Source organism: Polyodon spathula, chromosome 26 (assembly GCF_017654505.1).
Source record: "Polyodon spathula isolate WHYD16114869_AA chromosome 26, ASM1765450v1, whole genome shotgun sequence".
Lineage (NCBI taxonomy): Eukaryota > Metazoa > Chordata > Actinopteri > Acipenseriformes > Polyodontidae > Polyodon > Polyodon spathula.
Genome location: NC_054559.1, coordinates 18,233,930 through 18,259,540, shown reverse-complemented (window position 1 = coordinate 18,259,540; position 25,611 = coordinate 18,233,930). Strand labels below are relative to the sequence as shown.

General features: G+C 41.2%; 1 protein-coding gene across 2 annotated transcripts in view; it reads right to left on the bottom strand.

The window, feature by feature from the left end:
- LOC121300714 (insulin receptor-like) overlaps positions 1-25,611 on the bottom strand; it is a 78,977-nt gene that overhangs the window by 9,759 nt on the left and 43,607 nt on the right. For both annotated transcript variants that reach the window (XM_041229440.1, XM_041229441.1), the window contains 8 exons: positions 14,084-14,402; positions 5,494-5,642; positions 4,678-4,822; positions 3,991-4,205; positions 3,397-3,523; positions 2,590-2,834; positions 1,148-1,315; positions 681-879 (listed from right to left, as the gene is read on the bottom strand). In XM_041229440.1, coding sequence (XP_041085374.1) covers positions 681-879; positions 1,148-1,315; positions 2,590-2,834; positions 3,397-3,523; positions 3,991-4,205; positions 4,678-4,822; positions 5,494-5,642; positions 14,084-14,402 — 1,567 coding nt within the window. The remainder of the gene's footprint in view (positions 1-680; positions 880-1,147; positions 1,316-2,589; positions 2,835-3,396; positions 3,524-3,990; positions 4,206-4,677; positions 4,823-5,493; positions 5,643-14,083; positions 14,403-25,611) is intronic.

Sequence of the window (25,611 nt, the reverse complement as noted above, 5' to 3'; positions counted from 1 at the left end):
CCTAGAATGGGCATTTTACTTCCATCCCAGTGCATGCAATCTGCGACAGTTACCCACATGAGGCAGTGGAAAAGCAAATGAAGCTTTTCCCCCCTCCATGCCAACACAGTTTTCAGTTGCCCAAGTCAAAGTTTGTTTAGCTATTATGACTTGAACTACTCAAATGGCAAAAACAGAAGGCGGAAAAAAAAAGTTACCCCAAATTTTCCTGCTGTTACAGGGGATTTAGGGCAATAAAAACACAGCGATGGCTTAACTTTATTGATCTCTTAATACTGCCACCCTAAAAACACAAAAACCTGCTTCAACGCTGACCTCTACTCATGCTGACTGTATTACATTTAGTGATTTTAATCACTTTAAAACACCAGCAGGATCCATATAGTACTTTGTTCTGCCACCGTTTAGTGTGTCTTGATAATGGCATTAAAAGATGCAGGATTTTTAACTAGTACCTAAAATCCCTTCCCCTAATGTACATTTTCTCCAACTGTAACTCGCTCCCAGGAATTTCAGGAATGAATGGATTTCCTCACAGGAATACTTCAGGCAGTTCCACCCTTAGCGTGGGAGAATAAGATTTAAGGCTTGCGGGAAATCTGAATGTGGGAGACTTAAAAGATGAGGAACTGGCTTTCGGTTATCTGTCTTTGTTTCTTTCTATCAGACTAACTCGTTACCTGGGCACAAACACCACGTTGTGGAGGTAGTTTTCAAACTTTTTCCTGAACGCTGATTCCTCCGCCTCTCGTTTGAGTTGCGAGTCAGTCTTGGGGCAGGTGCAGCAGCCTCCTGATTGGTCGAAGTCCTCCGTCTGATTGCGCTTGTGCGTCTCCTCGCTGTCCGTCTTAGTAGGAGCACGGGACGGCACCTTCAGCCCTGTTTGAAAACAATCCCTCTTTCACTGTATATCTCTGTACTGTTTATTTTATATATATATATATATATTTGTTTTTGAAGAAACAAACAACCTTAAGACCCTGTTCTTTAAATATAACCAGTTAGTCACTCTTTGTATATTTGCGTTTGTTCATGTTTTCACTTCACACTGAACTCCTTTAACTGCGACATTTCGAGTCAATATTTGGGGTCGTTTTCAGCCCAATGCATTTGACTGTGCCAGCAGTTAGCCTGTGCTGTCACTTACCTTTTTGACAGTAATCGAACCTGTAGAGCTCGCTGTCCTCTGGCTGCTGCTGCCAGTAGACCAGGTAGTGGGTGACATTCCCGTTTGACTCCGAGGGCGGCTTCCACTTCAGGATAATCTGGGTCGAGGAGTTTGAGGAGGAAATGGGATCCAGCGGGACCGATGGTGCTGCAGCAAGAAATGCAACACATAGAAAATTGAAAATGCTGCGCGACAAGAAGGAAGGTTTCCAGAGGAATACGACCTCTAACTAGAACACCACCTAGTCATCATCTACAACGTCTACTTTGTGCACATTCCTCAATTCCCTAGCCCCTAGCTACTTCGACCATGCTATCTGGAGCAGGTGGAAGTTGAAAGGTAGCTAATTATTTAAATAGTTTTCAGTTTGACAATTACTTTTTTCTGATTTAATGCTGCTGATTTTTACAGTCTATATTATATAGACTATATATATATAAAAAATCTCATCTTGGAATCCATCTTGCATTTATTCAAATACTACAGAATATTACATATTGCACCACATTGCTAAGCAAATGTGGAGCTTGGGCTATGTATTGGTTTTTTCTTTGCAGCGGGCACCAGTAAATGCACCAGCTGTTGCAAAGCTTCGAAGTGCTTAGGAAATCTATTCAATTCACAAAGGTGCGCTGCTACTCTGTGGGATATTCGTATCTAGCTCTGTTTAGTTTTTTTGTGTGTGCAAGCTGTCAGTAAGGGCACTCTAGCTGTCACCCATCAACTGACTAAAAAAGCAGTACTCAATACTTTTAAAAAAATGGAACAGAAACCATCCAACTTCCTTACTCTAGAAATATCAGACAAATAGGATGTTCAGTTGTGTTAAGCAGGAGAATGCCAACACACGCAAAAAAAACTACACTATCAATTACATTAATAGAACAGAAATGTGATACTGCACAAGGAAGCAATTCAGACCAATCTCACTGAGTTTATAAACCACAGATGCCACCCAGGTGAATAGCTTTCTTGTATTGCTCTTATAATTCGGGATTATTTGTGATGAGATTTAAGTTTGTTGTCGCCAAAAAACAAACACATTCATGCGATTGTTGTATTACACTGTATTTACAAGCGTTTTTCTTAATTATGAATTATTACTACAGCTATGGCCTGTAGAATAATGTAACTCATTCTGCTTCATAAAGTCAAAGAACCTGATGAATAAGTTAACATATCGAATTACATACCGCTTTGTAGTTTTCCATATACTTAAACGAAAAATTTGTCATTTCGAAATCCAACATGCAAAATCTACTATTGGTCACTAATCCTTTTCAACACTCAATAATAAAAGTCTTGAGGCGAGACTGCAAGAAGGTAAGGGATGGTGTCTAATCAAAAATGCTTCGTTTTGTGATTTGCACAAAGCCACACTCATTTGAATTCAGGGTCTCCACGCTCGCTGGCTTTCTTACCGCTGGCGTTGGTTCGCACGTAGATGATGGCGCTTTTTGCCCCGTACACCTGCCGCTCCTCCGTAGAGGAGATGAGGGTCTTGACGAAAATGGCATACTGAGTCCAAGGCTTCAGCCCAATGAGGAGCTTTCCAGGTAAGAATTTGGGGTCTGCCGAACGAGAGGGCGTATCGACGTCCTCTATCGTCCAACTGTTGGAGCCGCATGCGTCCTGCCCATCGAACTCTGTCAAGTTGCGATAAGGTCTGCAAAAGAAGCATCGCTTGCAATATAAACACAGGAAGAACTGTTTGGAAGACATTTACCAAAAGCCCACAAAAAAAAGGAAAATAAAAACCACTTGTTTTTCATTATTAACCCCATTGAGGTACACAAGAATTCAGCGGCTGTTCAAATGTTTTTTTCTTAATACATTTGGAGTGACAAGTATCAGGAGGAAGATTCAGATGAACAGATCCAAGCTGTCAGTATATTTTAAACCCTCAATCGTGCTCCTCATTGCAAAAATAACAAAGTTAGCATCATTTGTATTTGTGGGACACACATGTCCCTTGTACCATAAGGGATTAAACAAATTATAAATTTTCTGTATCATCCTCTAGTGATTATGTGTTGCCCTTTGCCCTGCCACCGTCCCCCAACTTCTAGATGCATGTCTACATTTATTTTTTAATTGATTTTTGTAGAGATTTAAAATAGAATAAACTCAATTCCAGAGGGAGAAGATATGTTGCATGTCCCCCTGGTGGTCATTTTTTATAAATACAGCCTGTCTGTTTTGTTTGGCGTTTTCCCTGCTGCACTTACGCCTCTTTATAGAAGACCATGAACCCAAGCAGATCCCGGTAATCCTGGGGCCAGAACGGCTCCCATTTGACGATGATCATATCAGGCCTCGTTTTAATGTAAGTGATATTCAGAACCTTGTCTTCACCTAGAATATAAAAAAAAACAAAACAAAACCACAAAATAAGTAAAGCAAGTTAATGTAGCTTTTTCTAATTTAAAATGGTGTGTGTACAGCTACGGCCACAAGTTTTGCATCACCTAGAATTTTAGGATTCAGACATGATTAAAAAAGAAATCTACATCATGTTCATTATAGTTGTTTTATTTAGCATCATGCAAATCAAAACAAACTACATAAATTACTTTGCAAAAAGTCTACCGGATGCTACAAGTAGTCAGTATTTCAAAATGTCACATTTTTCAATTTCAGTTTTTCGTTAAGTACACGGAAAACTACAAAGCTGTGTGTAATTCAATATGTTAACGTCACATGATTCAGAAGGTTTCATTCGACTTTCTGAAGCAAAATGTGTTCATTCTGCAGGGCGATGCAAAGCTTTTGGCCAGAGCTGTAGACACTGAGGGAGTCTGGGAGCTCCAGGGCTGGCCTACATGAGGCTTGGTCTCCATTGTTTTTCACAGCGATGTCGTTGCCTTCCTGCCGCCCCTTGGTTCCTGTCACCTCCTCCATCTTGTAGATCTCGGACAGGCACAGTTTGGAGTTGAACTGGAAGAACAGCTTGCCCTGGGTGATGGTGAGGTTGTGTTTCGACCAGTCCCACAACTGACGCAAGTTCTGATTGTCCAAGGCATAGAAGGAGAAATTCCTACAGGAAGTGGGACAAACGAGTTAAGTTTAGCCTTCTCAAAGTGCGATAAAACCGCCGCTAAAAGGAGCAGGTTGCCCATGTGGACTGCAGCAAAACTACAGAAACATACAAAAAAAAAAAAAAAAAACTGACTGTATGAAGACACTGAAGCTGTTTTAATCGTCCTGCACAGATTGTAAACCTCAGGTCCCCTTACCAAAGTTAATGCTGAGCTATGTGACTTATTACACTGCACTATGATTTTACTATGGTATAAAGCAGCAGAGTCCAATCCCGGTCCTGGAGAGCCATTCCACTCCAGGTGTGACAGGTAAAATGAGATAATTACCTACTTCAGGGTCTTGCTGGGGGTTTAATTGGTTCAATTAAACACTTTTGAACAAGGTTGGAACAAAGACCAGAAATGGAGTAGCCCGCCAGGACCATGATCGGCCCCCTCTGGCAATGGAATGAGGTGAGGGATACTTACCCAGCCTCCTGCATCTCTCCCCGGATCACCTTGAGTTTGCGGAAGAAAGACAAGGAGACGAGAGCGTAGGAGCGGCGGATCTTCAGAAAGCCAGTGATCTCCTCGATCAGCCCCAGGTTAGCTTCCAGCTCGGCGGCAATGTTATCTGAGAGAAAAGCAAATAAGACTGTCAAGACAGTGTTGACAGGCGGAACCTAGTTTCCATAGTGTATTTAGCAGCGTTAATAGTTTAAAACCAAGTGTTAAGATCAAAACTTTGCCTAAAAGTTTACATTGTCAAAAACAGGTTAAAAAAAAAAAAAAAAAAAAAAAAATGCCGGTAGTCTTATTCTTAGTAGAAAGTGTACAAAGAAACCCAGCTTTCAATGTTAATTTTTTTTCCTCAACTACAATTAAATGCACACCGATAAAGTCCTACCAATACACATCGTCATTTACAGTATGATGGAGGCGGAGGGGTCTGGTGGTCTTTGTGACTGGTAACAAACATTCTCAACATGTTAAAGTTTTTAATGTTTCAACGTGTTTTTTGCAAAGGTTTAAAATGTAAAACTAACACTCCTAATTTTAAGGAGAGTTAGTTTTAGTGTTAGTGTTAGCTGGTAACCGCAACGCATCCTGCACTAGTTTAACCAGCAAAGAATGTCGTGTTCAGAGCACAGAGAAGTGTAAGTTGTGGACGAACTTGCAGACGTTCAGTTTAGGACAATACACCTACAGTAAAGATGATGCCTTTAAATACTCATATAAAAACGGAGATGCCATGCTCGAACCTTCTCCCAACGCTGTAAGACAGCCTGCTTTTAGTTTACTTACTCCCGCCACGCATGTTAATGACCAGGCTCCCATTGACCACGGTGCAGCCGCGGAGCTCCTGTGCCGCTGTGACCGAGTCGATGACTTTGGGTTTATCTCCAAACTGGCAGATCTTCGGACACAGCCCATCGCATGGGGTACAGGTCAAGCTGCAGAGACACAACATGAAAAACTCAAATGTAACCTGTTAATCCAGATGTTCTGCCATTGTGAATAGCTACCTAAAGACCTTGAAAAGAGTATGAAGGGAGAGGGATCATAGAATTTCTCAAGTGTTGTGTTCTGCTGTCAGCAAACAGAGGTTAACAGAACACCTGTTTTTTTTCATCAAACACAAAGCATGAAAAAGTGAGATATACAGATGAACCACGCTTAATATCAAACCGTTTATTATCATGATTTGTCAAAAACCACTCGCCATGCACCACAGGTTCTATGAGAAATGACCTCTGCTAAAATCATCTCACAAACTCGCTTACTGTCATGCGTTGTGCAGCCTGTCAAACGCTGCGCTTTACCAAAACCACAAGATCCAATTAATTTCCAACGCAACTAACAACCAATAATCACCTCAGCTGATAAACTGACGTTTTCTGCAGCCAGTCAAATGATGTGTGGGCGATTTTAATGGGATACAATTCAGTTACAAAACACCAGTGTCACCAACTGAGAGCTCTCATCAGTTAACGATGCATGCTTTTTTTTAGATAATGACAAAAACTGTTTCGTCACAGTTAAATGATACATGTGTCCTGTAATAGACTAGGTGTTAAATGCACAGTACTATAACACAGCTCTTTAACTCACTGTTAGTTTTCTTTTTTTTTTTTCTCGCACTTGTAATGTGCTGTCATAGGCAAACATCAAACCCAGTTTACATCACGACCCACTTTATATCACAAATTACACATGCATAGCAATCATGACAAAGCCGGTTCATCTGTACTTGATTTTTTAACTTAGACAAATGTTTACAAATCTGTGATGCAGGCTATTGGTCTGAATTGAATCCGCTGAAACCAAATTTTGTCGACTACCTGAGCTAGTTTCAAACCCAGGCCTCCAGAAGAGGCAGATTGCTGTGTTTACACCTTGGTTGTAGCCCACATACTGCATGCCTCACAGAACAGAGTCGGTGCAATGGGATGTTTGCAGATCAACGTTCTGTTGCCAACACTGTCAGACAAGTAATGAAGTGAAGGTCAAACATCACATGAATGCTGTCATCATCACCGTCACATGTCTTTGAGTTGCGCCTTCTAAGGGATGGCCTAGCCAATCAGTTGGGGGGGGGGGGGGGGGGGGGGGAACACGACACTGCCCAGTTGCTGACTGTCCCTGTGATCAGAAGTACAATCGTCACCTAGCTGGATAGCACAGTCATCTTTAACATCACTCCCATTGCATAGCAGTTTGATCCACTCCTGGTTTTACTGTGAGCTTAATAACATACACTTGAGCTTGGTGCTTATACACTGGGGCTAATCAAGCTCCTAGTAAAATCTGGAATGGGTGAAAGTGCTATGAAATGGTTCCATCTCTGTAGTTATAGCGCAGTGCTGGGGAATAGGCTAGCATTTGCACAGATCTAATCAGCACCCAAAACACTAAGTACTCATATGAACATGAAATCATTAAAACTAAATTTACAAATGGGAGAAGGCCATTCATCCCATCACTGCTACTCAGGTTCCTAGAAGTTAAGGCAGACAAATAAATTAAACAAAGAAAACCACATTTGTTATCTGTCTTTTCTGTTCTATCAAATTCTATCTTGGACTATATTTAATGGTTTACATTTTGTGTGTGTGTGTGCGCCTTGGGATCCTTGTGATGAAAGGCGCAATAGACTATTACTGTTGTTGTAATATTTTACTGGTGTAACTATCCTTCAAAAGGCGTCCCACATACAGTCAGTCCCAATATTGAAGAATTAAACTGAATAATTAAAAACACTACCAATTAGATCAGAAATGTTAAAACAAAAACAATTGCCAAACTGGAAATCTTTAGGAAGACACTGAAAAAGACATTGACTTTTTAATTTATTTTTAATCCAGGACAGCAGAAAAACACTGTCCCCTGGTTGCAAGCTATACGTGTTTTAATGAAACCCTTTGTAACGACGGTTAAGAGGATAACCAAGGATGTCCCTGTCACCGTGTTATCTTTGCGGAGAACATGCCGAAACAAAGAAAACGTAATCACTTATTCTTCAGCAGGTTTGCTGACCTTGGGGAAGGAGACAGACCAGCTTGTGTGTTTGTTTTATAGAAATACAATACATTCTTGCATTACAAGGCGTGCCTTTAAAAGCTCAACAGACAATGCTTTTGGTTATGCATAAAAAAAATTAAAAAAAAAAAAACATCTCTCTCGATACTTGAGCTAAAAAAAAATTAATAATGTGCCAAAACAGTCCAAGGTTGTTGCTGTTGGCTTCTTAAGTGCAGGGAAGGCTAACGAATACCCATTTGGTTCCACAAAACATTCTTTGAATAACATGCAAGTTAAATAAAGCCTTGTGAGAAAGGTGGCTCTTTACTGAAACCTCACCAGATTGGAATCAGAGCAATAACAAGTACTGTGAGTGGCTGCTCTATTTGACTTTAAACAGAATATTACAATGCTGTAAACAACCCTCAACACAGACTCATTAGGTATGGAGAGATCTGTTGGGAGGTATTTGGGATGCTTGACTGCTTTTAAATTCTCGCTTCCAGTTTACAGACCAGCCAGCTAAATCACCTTGTGTTGTTTTAGTAAACTAAAACATGTATGCTTGGCTGGTTTGCTGTCGGAACGTCCCTGTGTAAAAGAAAATGATTTTGAATAAAACAATTCAATTAAAGGGCTTACACTGCACTGTATAATATAAAACAGCACGATTCTAAACGTACAACACTTGGGAAAAGGTCTGAACTGTTAACATCCCTATTGTGAAAGAAGAGCACGGTAAACCAGACAGCACATGCCAGAATAACAGTGGGACAGTCGAGTTCATCTGGCCTCGATCAAACTCAGCGTGTCAAACAAATGAAAAATATCAAAAAAGAACCGCAGTTGTGTTTTGCAAAATACGTAGTACGGAGCAGAGCGCAGCGATCCCGTTACACATTGGGGTGGGCAGATCTCGGTGTATTATGTATTAAAGGTGTGACTGAATCCCATAAATGTGGATGGACTAACAGATAAAGTGGGATCTGAGGGTGCTGACTCAATCACTCAACTTTGGCTTGCACTCTCCACAATCAAACATAATGCAGCCGATTTGCTGTTTAATCTATTTTACCAAAGCGGCCATGGCCATTTTAATAGGGATCAATACTAAAACACCACAATGCTGTAAAACTGACCCCACAGCGAGCAACAAAAGAACTCTTAAGACCATCCATTAAAATGTCTTTGATTTTCACCGCAGCCCACGTGTATCAAAGCTCTGAAAAACAATGGAGAACTAAAAACACTAAATATTGCGCAAGTAACGTTACAAAAGGCAACAGTGTAGAGAGAACTTTCTGTTCTGAATTCTGAAACACTAAGTACTGAAAAACAAACAGGAGGGTCCCTGGGCAGACTTGCAGTAAATAGAAAAACGGACATAATAGGCTGAACTGGGTTAACAGAAACAGCCAGCACACCCATTCATTTGAATACACAACAAATAAATGCTAATTTCTCGGTGTCAATACGGGGCCAAAAAAAGCAAACAACACTTTTGGTAGGTTTTCTTGCTCCCAGCAGCTGCCCTTTCTGCTATAACTCATGTAATTGCAATAGCCTTTTGTTCTGTGCAAAGTGTTAGTACTGGAAATACAGATACCACCACTGCACAGCAGCGCTTATTATAATGCGAGGCGGTTTGAGCTTGTTACCAACACAAAGTGGCTTACTGAGCTTGTGGAAAACCTTGGAATGGATCCAACTGCTATTGAAATGGATTATTGCTTCAATCCCTGCAGATCGAACCACTTGCTGCTCTTTCATGCAAACTGGCGCGGTGTTGAAAACAAATGCAATCAGGTTAGAACACAAGCAAGTAAAAAAAAAATTAAAATGAGGTCATCGTCTTAGTCAAGCAAACCTTTGAACCTTTCCCGGGCTGAACGTTTCAAAAGTTCATTCACTGAATGTGCCTTATCTGTGTGTCATTGGCACTGCATGCAACTGTCAGCTGCTGCAGTGTCCACAGAAGGCACTGTTGTTTCACACACACACTAGAATGTATTATTTGTTTTCTACTCTAATAAGCATTACAGCTTTGCAGGAGGCTGTATTTCCATTTAAGCTAGACTACGGACTTTGATCATGCAGTAAATGTATGGAGGCTGTGTCACAAAGTCCTGCAAAAGACAGAAACTAATTCAAAGCATGTCTCGTGTCTGAAACAAATGACTTAGACAGTCAACTTTAATGCATACAGTAGAATTAATTTTAAAAACTGCTTGTGGCTTAAAAAAAAAATAAATCAATTAAACGGTTATTTCATTCTTTTAGTTTGGGATATGCATGTTCAAATGTTCCTTAAAAAAGAAATATGTTTCCAGATATGCAAACAAATATTAAAATATCATTTGGAAAACCAAAGTATAATGTGTAGCACATTACAGTAAAAAACAAAACCAGGTACCCTATTCATGTATCTATTAAAGAAAGTAGTTGAACACTGCAGTATAATGTGTGTGATTGAAAGTCATTTGTTTCCATTCTGTAATATCCCCACAGTCACTGAGAGTATAATTGCACCATGTTAAGTTTCCTATCTATGTGTCCATTTTATAATGCGTATGTTTTTCAAAGTCTTGGCAGGGCAACTTCTCGAACTCCCTACAGCTCAAGCAAACTGCTTTACAATTTCTAAAATCCTTTTTTATTTTCCTTCAGAAACCCAAACAGCACAGCAATGTCTTCTGGGGCCGCCTCTCAAACATCAGGCAGTGATTCATTCCTGTGGTCACCGACACACTGCAAAAGTGATCAGATAGGCAAATTAATTCACAAAAAAGGCAAAAGCCATCCGTCTGAACTGCACCGCAAGATGCCCAGGAGAACTGCTTAAAACAGAAGAGCTACCTCCCTTCCTCTGAAGTGCTGCCCTAAATAAAAAAATTTAAAAATGGATTCATAAGAACATAATAAAGTTTACAAACGAGAGCAGGCCATTCGGCCCATCTTTGTGTTCGTTTGGTTGTTAGTAGCTTATTGATCACAGAATCTCATCAAGCAGCTTCTTGAAGGATCCCAGGGTGTCAGCTTCCTATATCTGCTGCTTAACTTTCATGCTATAAAGAAATGATAGAGGTGAGCGTGTGTGTGTGTGTGTGTGTGTGTGTGTGTGTGTGTGTGTGTGTGGGGGGGGGGGATGCCCACCCCTGTGTCTTTTACGGAGCACACAGAAAATGCTTTTGAAAAGTCTGATTTATTATTGACTGCTTCCTGGCCAAGAATAATTTTTCTTGCTTGATGGGTTAATGGAAAACAAGCGCCCTACATCCACAGTGGAATTACAGATACCCTGAAACAACATGGGCAAGAGCACTCCAAAATCACGCTTCCGTCAAAACTAGAACCCTCGATGATGCAAGACAACGGCATCAAAAACGCAAACTTGCAGCCTCTTATTACAGGGGAATAAGGACTCTGCGTGCCCAAACAAAGGCTGCTAGTGTTCCCAAGTGGCTGTGGTTTCCCAGAACAAACTCATTTTTGCTGTGCTAATTCTCTGGTTATGAGAGTGTGAATAACAACCCCACAGGAAGTCGTACGTGTGTGTGTGTGTGTGTGTATATCAAGGGATAGGTGGGCTGCTTTATACTGTTCCATTCTGCATTCTTTTCCGGTTGATCAATCTAAACAGAGCAACCAGCTTTCCCGACTGCATTGATTAGATATTACTTCATGTTACTGACACACTACATCGTGTTCTTAATAAGAATGCTAAGTAGTCACTTTATCTTCACCTCTTTCAATTTGTATAAAGATACACACGCACACCCAATCGCAAACATTCCATTAATATTACTGGAGAGACAGAAAGTCAAAAAAGCCTTTTTGCAGATACATTTTGCAACAGTCAACTCCATCGCAAACCATATCAGTTCACACAAAGACACACACACACCTTCATGTGTGGTTCTTATTTACACTAATAGACAGAGGATTAGCACATGTTCATAACAGATAGTTACAGTGTATAGCTCGTAACACTGTAGTGTGTAGACCTTCTTGACTCAAGGATGCAGAATGACATAAAATAATGCATCCCAAAACAGAACATAGAACTATATATACATTTTTTTATTATTACATTTTTTAGATAGACGAAAGCGGATCGACAGCTTTCTTCCAAGGAAAATCTGAGCTCGTCCTCAGGCATTTCACTGTTCTTTCAGTCTCAGGAAAAACTAGACAAAAGGTCACTCTTTCAGGGTCACTGGGGAAAGGATTCCATATTGCAGCCAAGGATATTATCAAAGGCTGGATGACTTGGAATCTTTTGAAAAGCAGAACAGCCTAGCGGCACAGAGGTCTCCACTCCCAGAGTTTGTCCAAGCGCAGGTACACAGTCCAGTCTGGGTGCCAGGATTTGCGTTCCTCCGAGATGCAGAGCGGAGACACCCCCCTGTATAAATCCACCCTCTCACTACTGCGCCACACAGTATTCCAGAAGGCTGGTGATGTTGCAACTGCTTCCTTGTTTCCACACCACATTGAGACACACTTCTGGCCGTCTTCTATGTGCTGTTAACATGGCAGCAACCTGCCAGTCCAATACCAGAGACCACCCCTGAGTGACCAAGACATCTGACACGCTCTGGAGTATGAAACGCCATTAACTCAAAAAACTATTTTCAATGATTTAATGAACGTGTACCGTATGACTGTACAAGACAGGAACACCCTGTTGGTACTCACTTCTAATATCAGATGAAAAAGATGAAGTGCATAACATGAAGCATGAAATATCTTTGCAACACCCTGGGAAGCATGGATTTGTAAGTTACAAGATAAACGGCAGTCTGTGCTGTGAATGGGAGACTTTGTGATGTCTTGCTGATTGAAACTGTACTGGGTCTTGTTTGCAGGGAGATCACACTTGTTGTACAATTATGCTTCGCAGACTCCATCCTAATCTGTACAACGCTGGGTATGACGTCAGTGAAACAAGGCGCGGACTTTCAAATTAAATCCCGGGTTTGATATTTGATACTTTTGTGGAAGACTTTCTTTTCCTCGCTGATGAAACGCTGGGTTTTACGGCAGGATAAATACACTTGACTTTCCTTAATTGAAAAGCTTGTTTGTTTATTTGCGTTACTTTGCTTTAGGCCACTCTGACAACAGACTTTCCATCTGTGGGGACTTGGCTAAACTTCTGCTACTGTTTACCAAACACGTATCTCAAGTGAGCACATACAGAACACTCAGTGGATTTCCTTCTGCTTTTAACCCTTTTAATCCTGGATGCCCCTGTAGGTTGTAGTGGGTTTTGTATCCAGGCTCACCCAGACCGGCCAGCTCAGCTATACCTGGGAATAAGGCAGTTCCTTGTTGGTCTGGAAGCAAATCTCAGTAGACGATTTGAAGGTGTATCTCCCACAGCATCCTAGACTGGAACCCCTCTTGTCTGACTGTCTAATTATGCTACTCCTCATTCGCTGCTGTGGAATGGTGTATATTTACACAGGGACTTACACAAAAATGTTGCCCTACAGGGGCGAGGCGTTGAAGGATAATGAAATGCCTACAAGGCAGGGGATGGGAATGCTGCCAACGAGTGTGCATTTCACTAAAGTAAAAGTAATTTAACAATTGTTATACTGTTACTGCTGTTTATTCACATTTCTGCCCCCAGCAGATTTCGTTTTCGCTACTGTAAAGGCATGGGAAAAAAACAGAGCCATATTAGTTATTTCCACATTATTGCAATGTCATTTTTCTTATCTTCCTCAGCCCTTAAGAAAGTAGTACCCAGCACTGCGTATCACCTTACTAGTGCATGTTTTAGAACTATAAAAAACTAAAAGTAAACGCTTCTCCACTAATTAATGTTACAATATAAATGAAATGAAATTAGCTGTCCAACATGCTGTATAGCACAACAGACAACTAGCAAACACCCTTTTTATTAAAACTCCCATCTTTAAGAGAGTTGCAATGTACAACTATGGCCAAATGTTTTGAAGCAGCCTGTGCTGTTAGTAAATATTACCAGTGCACTACACGTGGTAGACATAAAAACGCTTATTATAAATCATGTAAGGATTAAGTACATCTTATCCTGTGTACATATGTCATCCCATGCACAGAACACACAGTATAGTTTTAAATGTAAAAAGAACCTGATATTGTGTGGATACACATCCATCTGAAATTTAAATCTGATGGAAATGCTGTCACATTAAAATGTGCTATAAAAAGGTCTATTTAGCTATATATTATAAAATATATAATACCAGGTTCTGTGTAAGAAATAAACTGATTCTCACCCACTCAGCTGTCGTGGAGTGTATATACCATCGTGTATGGCACAGCGCCCTATACAATACGGTGCATGGTAGCACATAGCGAAGCCAGGGTTGGCACTCACGTGGTGGTGTTCATGGTGTATCCCGATGGACATTCTGGGATGCACTCCCCGTTGTGAATGACATACTGGTCGCAGCCCTCCTGCGGGTTCTTGCACTTGTTGTGCAGTTCCTGGCAGAACTCAAAGGGGATGCAGCGCCAGCTCTCGAAGCGGTAGAAGCCCTTGGGGCAGGTGGCGACACACCTGCCCTGGTGGAGGAAGTTCCGGCACGCCACGCACTTGCGGGCATCACTGGGCTCCGAGCAGCTGCCCAGACACTCCTCATGGCAGCAGAGGAGGTTCTTCGTGCAGGCTCTGTACTTGCACGTCATCGGGCAAACTGCAGAGAAAAAAAAAAAAATACAAAACGTGTTAGCGAGGGAAATGTAAAATAGGAACTTTTTTTGGTTGAAATTTGAGTCACGCATTCTACACTTCAACCTTAGCCATATTTCACGATGGTCTGACTTGCAAGCATGGAGAAGGATGGGACCTGCTAAGACTATTTTTCAACAATCTATAAGTATTACTGTGCTATGAGCATCATGAAGACATCCAGTGTAAAAACTGTATATTTTAGATCAACAAAACAAACAGGCAACACACCAGGACCCTGCTGTACTTCTGTTTCATTTCCATCTTGGAAGAAAATGTGCCAAAGTTCTGCAGAAGTATGTGACAAAACCAAGAGGTTTACTTTAAACCAGAAAACAGCATCACTAAGCACATACACAGCAGATCCACTGTAAGCAAACAGTTTCAGTTATCAATGCACAACAGAGTTGCTGTCCCTTTCGTTTCAATATGAAACGATGCAGAGCTGCTTCTGTCCAGTGCTTTGGAAAGTACAGCGTCGTCGTCCCGTCCCCCCAACGCTGGGGTAACTGGCTGAGGTTTCTTTCTCAGTTAGTTTTAATTTTTTTTTTAAATGTTTTTATTCTCAGCTGGTTTCAAAGCCTCAGAAAACCTGCAAAAGAGAGCAGTTTGTTTTAATGAATCAATCAACAGCGATTGCATGACCTGTTAAAACTACTTTACTTCCAGTGTCAGGAGGAGAGACTTTGTCCTCGTTGACATTGTTCTCATTTTGGAACTGGTTTGATTAACTTTCAGTTGCCAGAGCAAGGCATTTTAGAACAAATCATTCAGATACCGAGCAACGGATTTTCCTTTTTTCCCGCAACAAAAATTAACTGAATTGGGCCCACAACTGCAAACACAATACCATTCCACACAGCTGTAATATAATAAGAGGTATACATACATATTTACTGATTTAGCAGACATTTTGATCAAAAGCGACTTAGCTAGGACCACGGTTTTGTGTCTCATCTGAAGGTCCAGACAACTACAGATTAAATTGCTTTTTTTGTTAGCACAACAGCTTCAATTCACAAGAGCCATTCAGAAAACGCATTTGGAAATGTAATGAAAAACGCCACACAATGAGCCACCCACTCCTCCAAAGCGTTTGAATTGAATATCAAGCTGGCCAGCACTTGAATTAAGGGGATGTGCCCATTCGCTCACATCCGAATAAAGGAACTGTTATTACCAGCAATGACATCACTCAGCTGAACTCTGTTCCGAAAAAGAACAAAATGAGAAATGTATGGCTTTGGGTTGGGCAGCAGCCTCCCATGTGTGAAATCTGGCTACTGTATTTTGGACTGGAGCATGCAATTGCTTTATAAAATCGGTTTAAAAGGTTTTATATGTTGTACTTCTTCAGGGATAGAAAAAAAGACGCCCCGTTGCCAGTTTGATCCATTTCCGGATTTGACAATGGTCTTAAACTGTCTTTAACGGTTTGTTATTCTTACCTGGTTAAAGGGGTCCTAATGGCAGCCTATGAAACCAAGGTTTCAAAACTATGCTTATTCCAGCTTGAGAACAGCACAGCACATGTACTCTGCTTTTAATTTGTTTCAAACCCTGGTTGTTGCGAGACGGCTTTCTGGCAGCCTGGTGAACAGCTCTGTGAGACAGACAGTGATCATAGGGAGCATCATACAGGACGTATTGATTTATAAAAATTGTTTTACCCCGGGGATAAATCCTCACTTTCACAAGTGTCCTGGGAGTCGTCCACTGTGACAGCAGGCTCCATTCACTTTAGAAACACATACATAATTTAAAAGCACAGAATAAGTTCAGATACTGTATGAGAAATAACTCAGTACCAGTATCGGGTTACTTCGACAGGCACATGTGCATGAGTCAGACCTTCTATACCTAACGTTATTGTTCTATCTATCGTCCGACACAACCAGGTTACTAATTCTGTCTTTTCCGAACATTCCTTCCGGGTCATTTTCCCCAGGGGTTTCAAATATATATATATATATATATATATATATATATATATATATATATATATATATAAACACACACATACACACAACATAATATAAAAGATATGCAATATAATTTATATATTTTTATTCGTGATATATTAAAGTTATATTAAAGTCTTTGACTATGTTCCTCCACATTCAAATTTTCCATTAATATGAACCCCAGATTGAATGCCTATTTTGTTTCTCTCTCTCTCTCTCTCTCTCTCTCTCTCTCTCTCTCTCTCTCTCTCTCTCTCTCTCTCTCTCTCTCTCTCTCTCTCTCTCTCTCTCTCTCTCTCTCTCTCTCTCTCTCTCTCTCTCTCCTCTCTCTCTCTCTCTCTCTCTCTCTCTCTCTCTCTCTATATATATATATAATAAATGTGTGCTACTGGCAAAAGACCTTTCTAACTTCACATGAGGCTGTCTAGGGGAACACTGCATTACTCAGTATTTGCATAGCGCAAACCGCTTTATAAAAAAGAAACCCCCTTTACATAAGCAACTTTTATGTGCTCCAATTACCTGGGCCCCTGAATTTAACTGCCCGTTACGGTGATGTGTGACAGACCAAGCGTTCACAGGAGGATTCTACTTTACATTATGCACTTAAAGGGGAGTTCCAATAAGCTGATAAGAAATGATGGACAAAAAGGCCCTTTATTAACTGCACTGTACGTATCCCTTTAAGTTTCCTGCTGGGATCCTAATGCTTCCTTTTGATCTATAGCTGAATTCCTCTGCTGCCAATCTCCATCTTCCGCAAGACAAAGGCCAAGAGTCTGCCTGGCTTTGGGGCAGCTCTTCACGCAAGGTGCGATGAAAGATCGTACAGCAAAGGCGGGGCCCTTACTGTGGTTCTAAATGCCGATGGAGTCATGTGACCCAAACCTGCCGCCATTCTGTTCTGCTGTATTCTGTAACGTTTTACCCTTAAGTTCCTGCAATGTGCTGAAAGCCAAGTTAAAAAATTAGTAGTATCATCAAAAAAAATTAAATACAACAAAATAACAATGCCAACTAGAAATGGTGAATTAGTACTCTGTAAACGGGTAACGAAATCCCGAAATGCAGGCTCTATCTGTCTTTACATGCTATATCCTACCCAGTACAGGAGGGTACATCAACGTTTACATTCTCTCAATATACATCTATCCTGCTGGTGTATTAACTGTAACCCCATCATTTAAATACCGAGATTGTGCATTGCTGTATTGTTTAACCTTCCTATATTACCAATTCATATTTCACTGTACTTGTAGGGGGTTACTGTTTACCTTTCTATTTGGTGCATAACACCATATTGTTTGTTACCCTTACAAAGCTACTGTACAGTGCAACATAGTGTTTTGGTTTTTTTTGGGGGGGGGGGGGGGGGGGGGGGGGGGGGGGTGCAGGGGGGGGCTGTGCTCTCAGATATCTGAATAGCCCCATAGCGGTGAAATTCTAAACTATTGCCTAAGCTACTTCTGTCTGGAGCGGCACGCTTTCCAGCTTTTAATTTCATACATCAATGGCAATGCGGCGTCGAAGAGAATCCTAGGAAGTTCTGGGTAGGTTTTAAAAAAAAAAAAAAAAGGTCCAACAAAAAGTGCTGAATCAAGAAAATGAAAAATAATACCCCAAAAGAAAAAGTTGAAAATATAACCAAAATCTGCGCTATAATGTAATAATGTTAACACAACAAAATGTTTTTTCTCCCCCATTGCTTGCACACATAGTAATTTTACTATGCGCCTCATCAGAGGCAACAGAGCTTGATTATGCTGGAGGGCAGGTTCTCAGTACCCTCTTTATACACAGCGCTGCTGTGCGGACCCTCACAGGCAGTGAACACACAGGCAAAAGAAAAGATCACCAAAGATGAGCGCAGTGGCAATGCAGTCACTTTCATTACTCAGAGTAATCAGGACTTTTCTTCAAACTGTCATCAGAATTTGAGAGACCTCGCTCATGTATACGGAACACGAGTACGAGGAGTTCGGTGCTCATCACAGCTCTGTGACTAAACCAAGACCAAGATCAGGACAGAACTACTCCGTCATCTCTTAGGAAAAAAAAGACAGTGCCCCTAGGCAAAGCACAGGCACGTGCCTTCTCCTTATACAGTACAGACTCGAGCACCAGTGCAACCAAACACCTTTAATAAGCTACAAAACGAACACCAACAAAAACAGGTGCCTCCTTTTAGCTGCCAACAAGCTGCCCAGGAGCAATGCACCCAGAGAGCACGTACACCCCAGACACATGCATGCATTATAAAAGACACGCCAGACACAGACAGCATGCACAAACCAGACAAGCACAAAGCAAATACCCCTGACACTACATGCCAGCACATAAACAGCACAGTTCAGATCATTTCTTCATGATCACAGCCAGACACACACTGCAAGACATTAAAAAAAAAAAAATGTACATGGAGAATCTTACAACATATTTTGTACACCGGCCATAAATAAACGTTATGGAAGCACAGAACTGATCTGTCCCTAACTACAAGCAAGGTATTGTCCGTCATAATGAAATGCCAGAAAGTAAGACTTTAATTAATGAATCAAATTTCTTTAAAAAGGGAGGGGCATCAAAAGTATGTAATGAAAACAGTATAAAAAGTAGAACAGTTTTTGATTGCAAGTAACAAAAAAAGAAAACATAATTAAGAAAAGTCCCTTTCTTATAGCAGGTGGGGGACTTACAACAGAACTGAATAATGCATAAAACAAGAAAGAGCTGTAGTAAGCATGAAAAAGAGGGGCAGAAATCGTCTGGATTTAAATGGTCTGGTTTAAAATGGTCTCTAGTAAACTGGTTTGGTACGACTGCAAAAGTGGTGCCTAGTTCTTTCTTTCTTTACAGGAGAACTCACAGTTCAGTGACAGATCTGTTCAACTTCATTAGTGTTATAAAACCCCTCTGTCATGTGACACTGTCAGTCCCGTAGGAGCACAAAGAACGTGGACCCCCTCTCTCCCTCCTCACTCCGTCAGGGTGGCCGTCGCAATGCCCGTCTGCAACCCCTCCTCGCACTGGAGTGCAGTTATTGGGGGTGGGGGGGACAGAAGCTGGAGAAAAGGCCCCTTGTGATCAGCCTGGGAGGTTTTCAGTGGTTTTACAAGCGCTCCCTGCTCCCTGTAGAAAGCTGTCTGGAAACACTGCCCATGCATTCCAGCTCCAGTGAAATCCACGTCAGAGAGTGGCTCAGACCACAGAACCGCCCTCACCCTTAGCCAATGTGTTTGCTGGCTGGGGAAAGCAGCCATTGAATGGCTTCTTCTGTCTGTCAGAAAGAGAAGCAGGTCATTAACCCCTTGCTGTAACCCAGCATGGTTAAAAAAAAAAAGCAGACAGGGCACAGACAGCAGAACGTTAAAGGAATTAAATAAGGTGGACAGGCAGGAGAATCTGCAATCTTTTGCAATACAGATAATATTCAAAGCACTGGCACACACTGCATCGTCCCGGTTTCTTTAAAAAGGGTCATTACCCCACGGCCGTTGTTTTAATCATTTAATCTTCAAAAACTCTGCAAGTGTGTGCAGTCATATTGCTAAAGGCAGTGTCAGTTTGTTCTACTGTCTTCTATATCAAGCGGGGGCAAATGCAAGCACTACTATAGTCCAATGTAATTACTATGCTTTTTCTGATTATTTTAGCAAAATTATATGTCTTTAAATCTACAGTGTGTCTGTACAAGGCTAGTCTATTCTATTCCGTTAAATACAGATCAGGTTGTCGATACAGACAAAAGTATTTCTGAATCTGCCGTACATGAGCTGTTATATTTTAATTGCTCCTCTTAGATGAAAGCTTGGTCTTTTTGGATCATTCTAAAAATCTTACTTACACCCTTCCACCGAATGCTTGCAAATCACAAGGTACTGTACATTTTAATTTGGCTCAATTAACTGTAAAACAGTTCACAGCCTATTTAAAGAAATACAAGATCCACCTATTTTGTTGTCCAATACAGAGTGCTGAAATATTAGGACTAGACGCATTCGCTTGGCTGCGTCACAACACTCTGCGGTAATAAATTCAAGCTGTAATCTAATTTCATTAGACACAAACACCAGCATTGAACTGATGAGAACACCAAACCCTGAATATGGAAATAAAAAGGGAGGGTGGATCTAGCAATTCAACACAGACACAAGCGCCACTTGTCCCTGGTATAAGCCAGTCTCTTAAAGCCAGGTCGAGGATGCAAACTGTACTGCAATACTTACGTCACAGAAATGTATCTTTCCATGAAGAATAAAACTCCAAGGTTGTTTACAAAGCCAGCTTCGACAGTTTAGATAAGCACGAGAAGAATAACACAGCAGGAGAAATGAGGATTGCTGCTTGCTTCCAAAGTTGCAACCCCCTCCAGCCTCCCTTAGTGCAAAACATCCAATCAAAATGAAATGAATGTAAATCTCATTTCCCAGAGGGGCTCTACCTACAGCTGAGGCCAAACGTTTTGCATCACCCTACAGAACTAAATTTGCTTCATAAAGTAAAACGAAACCTGCTGAATAATGCAACGCTAACATATTGAATTATATACCGCTTTGTGGTTTTCCACATACTTAACAAAAAACTGACACAAATTTAAACATGTGGCGTTTTGAAATCCAACATGAAATACTGCACTACTGTTTTGGCTTCTGACATCATTCTGTAGTTTCTTTGATTACATGGATTTTGCTGCAGGCTCACAAAACATTGAAAGGAGCCGCTTCCTGTCTTGCTCCAACAGGTTAGACGGGTGCTTTGCATTTACAACAGTTTTAACATGAAAAACACAGTTAAGTCTGCATAAATTCAAGAGATTCAGAGGAACACCTAGCAGGGCGTGTGCCTTAACACTAGAACCACCGCCGGCAGTCATTATGACTGTTACATTTTAAACAACATTGATATTAAAATGAATGACAAACTATCGTACACAACTCAAGCATGTCATATCAAGCATCTGCACAGCCGATAAAGCATCTGCACAGCCCATATCAAGCATCTGCACAGCCCGTAAAGCATCTGCACAGCCCATATCAAGCATCTGCACAGCCCATATCAAGCATCTGCACAGCCCATATCAAGCATCTGCACAGCCCATATCAAGCATCTGCACAGCCCATATCAAGCATCTGCACAGCCAGTAAAGCATCTGCACAGCCCATATCAAGCATCTGCACAGCCCATATCAAGCATCTGCACAGCCAGTAAAGCATCTGCACAGCCCATATCAAGCATCTGCACAGCCAATATCAAGCATCTGCACAGCCAATATCAAGCATCTGCACGTTGTATTTAAATGAATAATTAAACATAAAAGGGTTTATTTTCTAACTTCCTCACATATAAAGCATTACTTAAAAAAAAAAAAAAAAAAAAAAAAAATAAAACAAAACATGTGTAAACAGGTACATGCGACCCATAAACTTTACACATACGGCAGGTTTCACAGACCCAGATTAGCATTAATCTTGGCTTACCTAAATCAACATTGGGTAGTCCAGGACTAGTGCTAATCAGGGTTTGTGAAACCAGCCATTAATCATACAGTACGTTTGGAGGTAAAAACTACCAGAATTGGTTGGCTAATGCCTTTCATCACTCAAACGCCTTTTTGTGCCGTTCATATGATGCATTTGACAAACCAAAACTTTTCCCTTCTCTTCACAGCCCCACGAGGATTAATTCAAATATATAAAACAACCCCAATTCATTCACAAAGATCCTTTACCACAGCCTGAACCCCGAGTTCAATGAGCGCACACGCTCTCCTCAAACAGCTTTGTGTGCAGAATGGGTGTCGGTGGCTTTGCTAACAGCCCGCAACACATTGAAATCATTCACTCACTGAATTACGCTATCTAGGATTCAAGAACAGGCTTCAATGTAAATACACAAGCTGTTTTTTTAGGAGTGCGGGGGTCCCAAGGAAGGACTAAACCAGGCCCCAGCTCAGTGTGTCAGTCGACCGCTTTCCTGCAAACATGGCTCAATCTTTCAGACAATGGACTGTATGTTGTTCACATCAGTTGGAGCAGATAAGGATAAGGTCTTTCCCTGGTGGCCTATTAGCCCTGTGGCTGGATTTGAACCAAGCCCCAGAGATCAAGGCACCCAGCTTCTCAGGAAAGACTTAAAGTAGCAAAATATGTACCATAGTGTTGCAGAAATAAACCAACAGATAAAATAAAGAACTCTCTTCACGCTGCAGACCAAGACAACACAACAGATCACCGGGTCTGGGGTATCTGCAGTAGAGGTCCTCTATTTAAGTGGCAATAGTAGGGGTGACTTTTAGCTTACTTACCGTAGTTAGTGAACTGCGTCGTGCAAACACTAGATCTTTGGAAAGCAGCCAATTCCCTTGAATGCATATCACCAAAACGGTAAAATACATAGTGTACCGGTACAAAGAAAACATGAACACTTAATGACGTGCTCCCTGGGACCAGAGTGACTCAGCACAGATCCTGAAACTGCTTCCTTATCATAGCTCCTGTGTCCCAGGGCTGCTTGCACTAATTTGTTTATTTATCTTTGCTCCAAGTCATTTCATAACAGCCTGCGTTGCTGCTGCAGGGAATGCTACTAACTCTCCGGCTGGGCTGACATGCGAGTGGGTCAGGCCCGGCTGGGCTCCTGGCAAAGGATGCTCTGCAGGGCTGGCTGACGTATCTGGGAGCGGTGGAGTTTAACGACACCTTTCTTTGTGAACACAGGGTTTTTGGGTTCCCACCAGGCCCTCAGCGGTGTCGAGTTGGCCCCAGCTTACGTGAGCTGGTCAATGTGACGCATCAGCGGTCGGGAAACTCACCAGTGCCTATTGTGAGCGGGTTTTTGAAAAGGATATTGTTAAAGGAAACGGACAGAAAAAAAAAAGCAATAGGATTTGACACCCTCTGAAACTGCGTGATTAGATTTTTTTCCCAGGATTTGGGAGATATTTCCCACCTTTATTTGGAAATAACTGTTAAAAAAACAACAGGATATTAAACAAAATGCTAGGATTCAGTCTATTGTGAAACTTTTTCAGTACAGCATAGTTATCCGCATGACACTGTATAAACTCATTCTGCGGCAACCTTACTAAACTATAAACATGTTTGTCTAAATTGCCACGAAGATTCTTTCCAACAGTAGGATACAAACAGAAACCGTTTTGCTTTTCGAAAAGATGAACCAACTCATGACCACAGGATCTAAATGTGCCACTTGTGACTATGTTGTGTTTCCAAGGATGGGGTTTGAAACTGCTTGGTTTTAAGCTGCCCAGTAGTCTCTATAAAAAGAATTGTCTGGGGTTACTTGCAGGTCCCCCAGTCTGTACAAGTTCTATAGGATTACTAAAAGAAGAATGCTAACATTTTAATGTTGCAATTCATTTTAAATACCACTTTACATTCAATAAACAAACTGCCCTGCTCCTGCTTTATAGCTTATAGGCACGTTCAACGTGTTGTTTCTCAAAGGTTGCGTAACACACACATTTTCAGTAGGTGAACTTTGACATAAGTGCTCGCTGTGACATCACTTCGTTCCACAACACTCTAAATAATTTACTTGCTCAGCTCTTCCTTAGAGCCACAGCAACTGGATCTCATTACAGTAAAAATCGATACATTTCCGGAAGAGTTTACTGGGATTTGGGTAAGGGGTGTGTGTGTGCTTGGCTCTGCTGCCTGCAGCACTTAAGACAACTGCCATCTACAGCAATAACAACCTTTACATTTGCATCGCACTTTCTTTTCCTGCGTTGAGCACGCTGCAAGTACATGCCAGGTAAATGCAGCAGCTCAAATCAATCTGCCTAATTCACTTGTCCAGTCTGGATTGGAACCCAAGTCCCAGTGCCCTAAAGCATACATGCCCTCATTTTTAAGTCTTTGAATTTTGTGCGTCAGGTATACCACAATGCACCGCTGCTCTGTGCCCCCTCTCCTTCCTCAACAATAAATGATACCACAGCCCTGCTTAATACAACTGTTCAAAAGATGAAGTATTAAAGACAAATGCTGTTTACTTGCTGCACAAAAACATGGAGAAATCAATCCTACGTTGAGACATCAATCCTCATTCAGCAGGCAGGTTTGGTAGAAACTTGTTTACTAATGAAGCAATTTCACGAATCTGTGCAAGAGGAAATTGGTAAGATATAGCAAGTTGATTTAATTATACACTGCTCCCTAAAGCTACAGAATGAAGACACGTTAAAGGAATACTAGTCATTGCCAGTGACTTGTTGCATCACTTTGTAATCTGATTAAGCTGCTTGCGTTTGGCAAGGTACGTGCATTAAAAGGACCTTACCTCAGGAAACGGAGGGTTCAAGGGGAGCAGTTTAGATTACAGTCTATGGAACCAGAAAGCAAACAGCAAATTAAACTGAGATTTAATGCAGAATGCAGAGGCTTTGTAGGACTCACTGGTGTTATTGTTTGGCTGGCTGGCTGCCAACAGTGGCAAAGGATTTTGCGCACCTGGTCAACGCAGGGGAATGGCGTGGCATCCACTTCAATATTATTAATGGTGCTGCTTGTGCTGTGCTGTACTGTGCTGTTTATCTTGCACTATAACAGCTGTGTAGATTGTCTTTCTGTTGTGAGATTGCAATATACAGGGGTTTACAGTAAATCATGACTACATTTAATTACAATACATTAACCCTTTGCAGTCCTACGTCAGACCAGGTCCGACACTACAATTTCCTTCTTTCCAGTCCAATGTTGGACTCTGCCCAACATCATCAAAAAGACGTCAATCACAGGTCTCTAGTCGTTTTTTTCTCCCCGGAAAAAGCAGAGAAAGTAATCAGGACAGGATTTATCAGTATGTACGACTAGGAATAGGTATGTGAAAAATACAGGGAACATGGGGTGGGGCTTGGCTGGAGATGAAGTACTGTGTGTCCTTTTGCCGTGCACTACCTTTTAAACCTGTTTTACTCTAAAAAAAAAAAACATCTTTTAAACAGCGCATGTGAAAATAAATTAGACCTGACGCACCTAACAAGCACTGAATAAGTGGACCGCTAAGGGTTAACAGATTTATTTTAAATATAACATTTGACAGATGAAGAGGGACACTATATTGCTGATATATTATTATTATTATTATTATTATTATTATTATTATTATTATTATTATTAATACATTTGGAGCAAATTTAAGCTAGTTTCGGTTTTATAAAAACTACACATTAATAAAATACAGCTA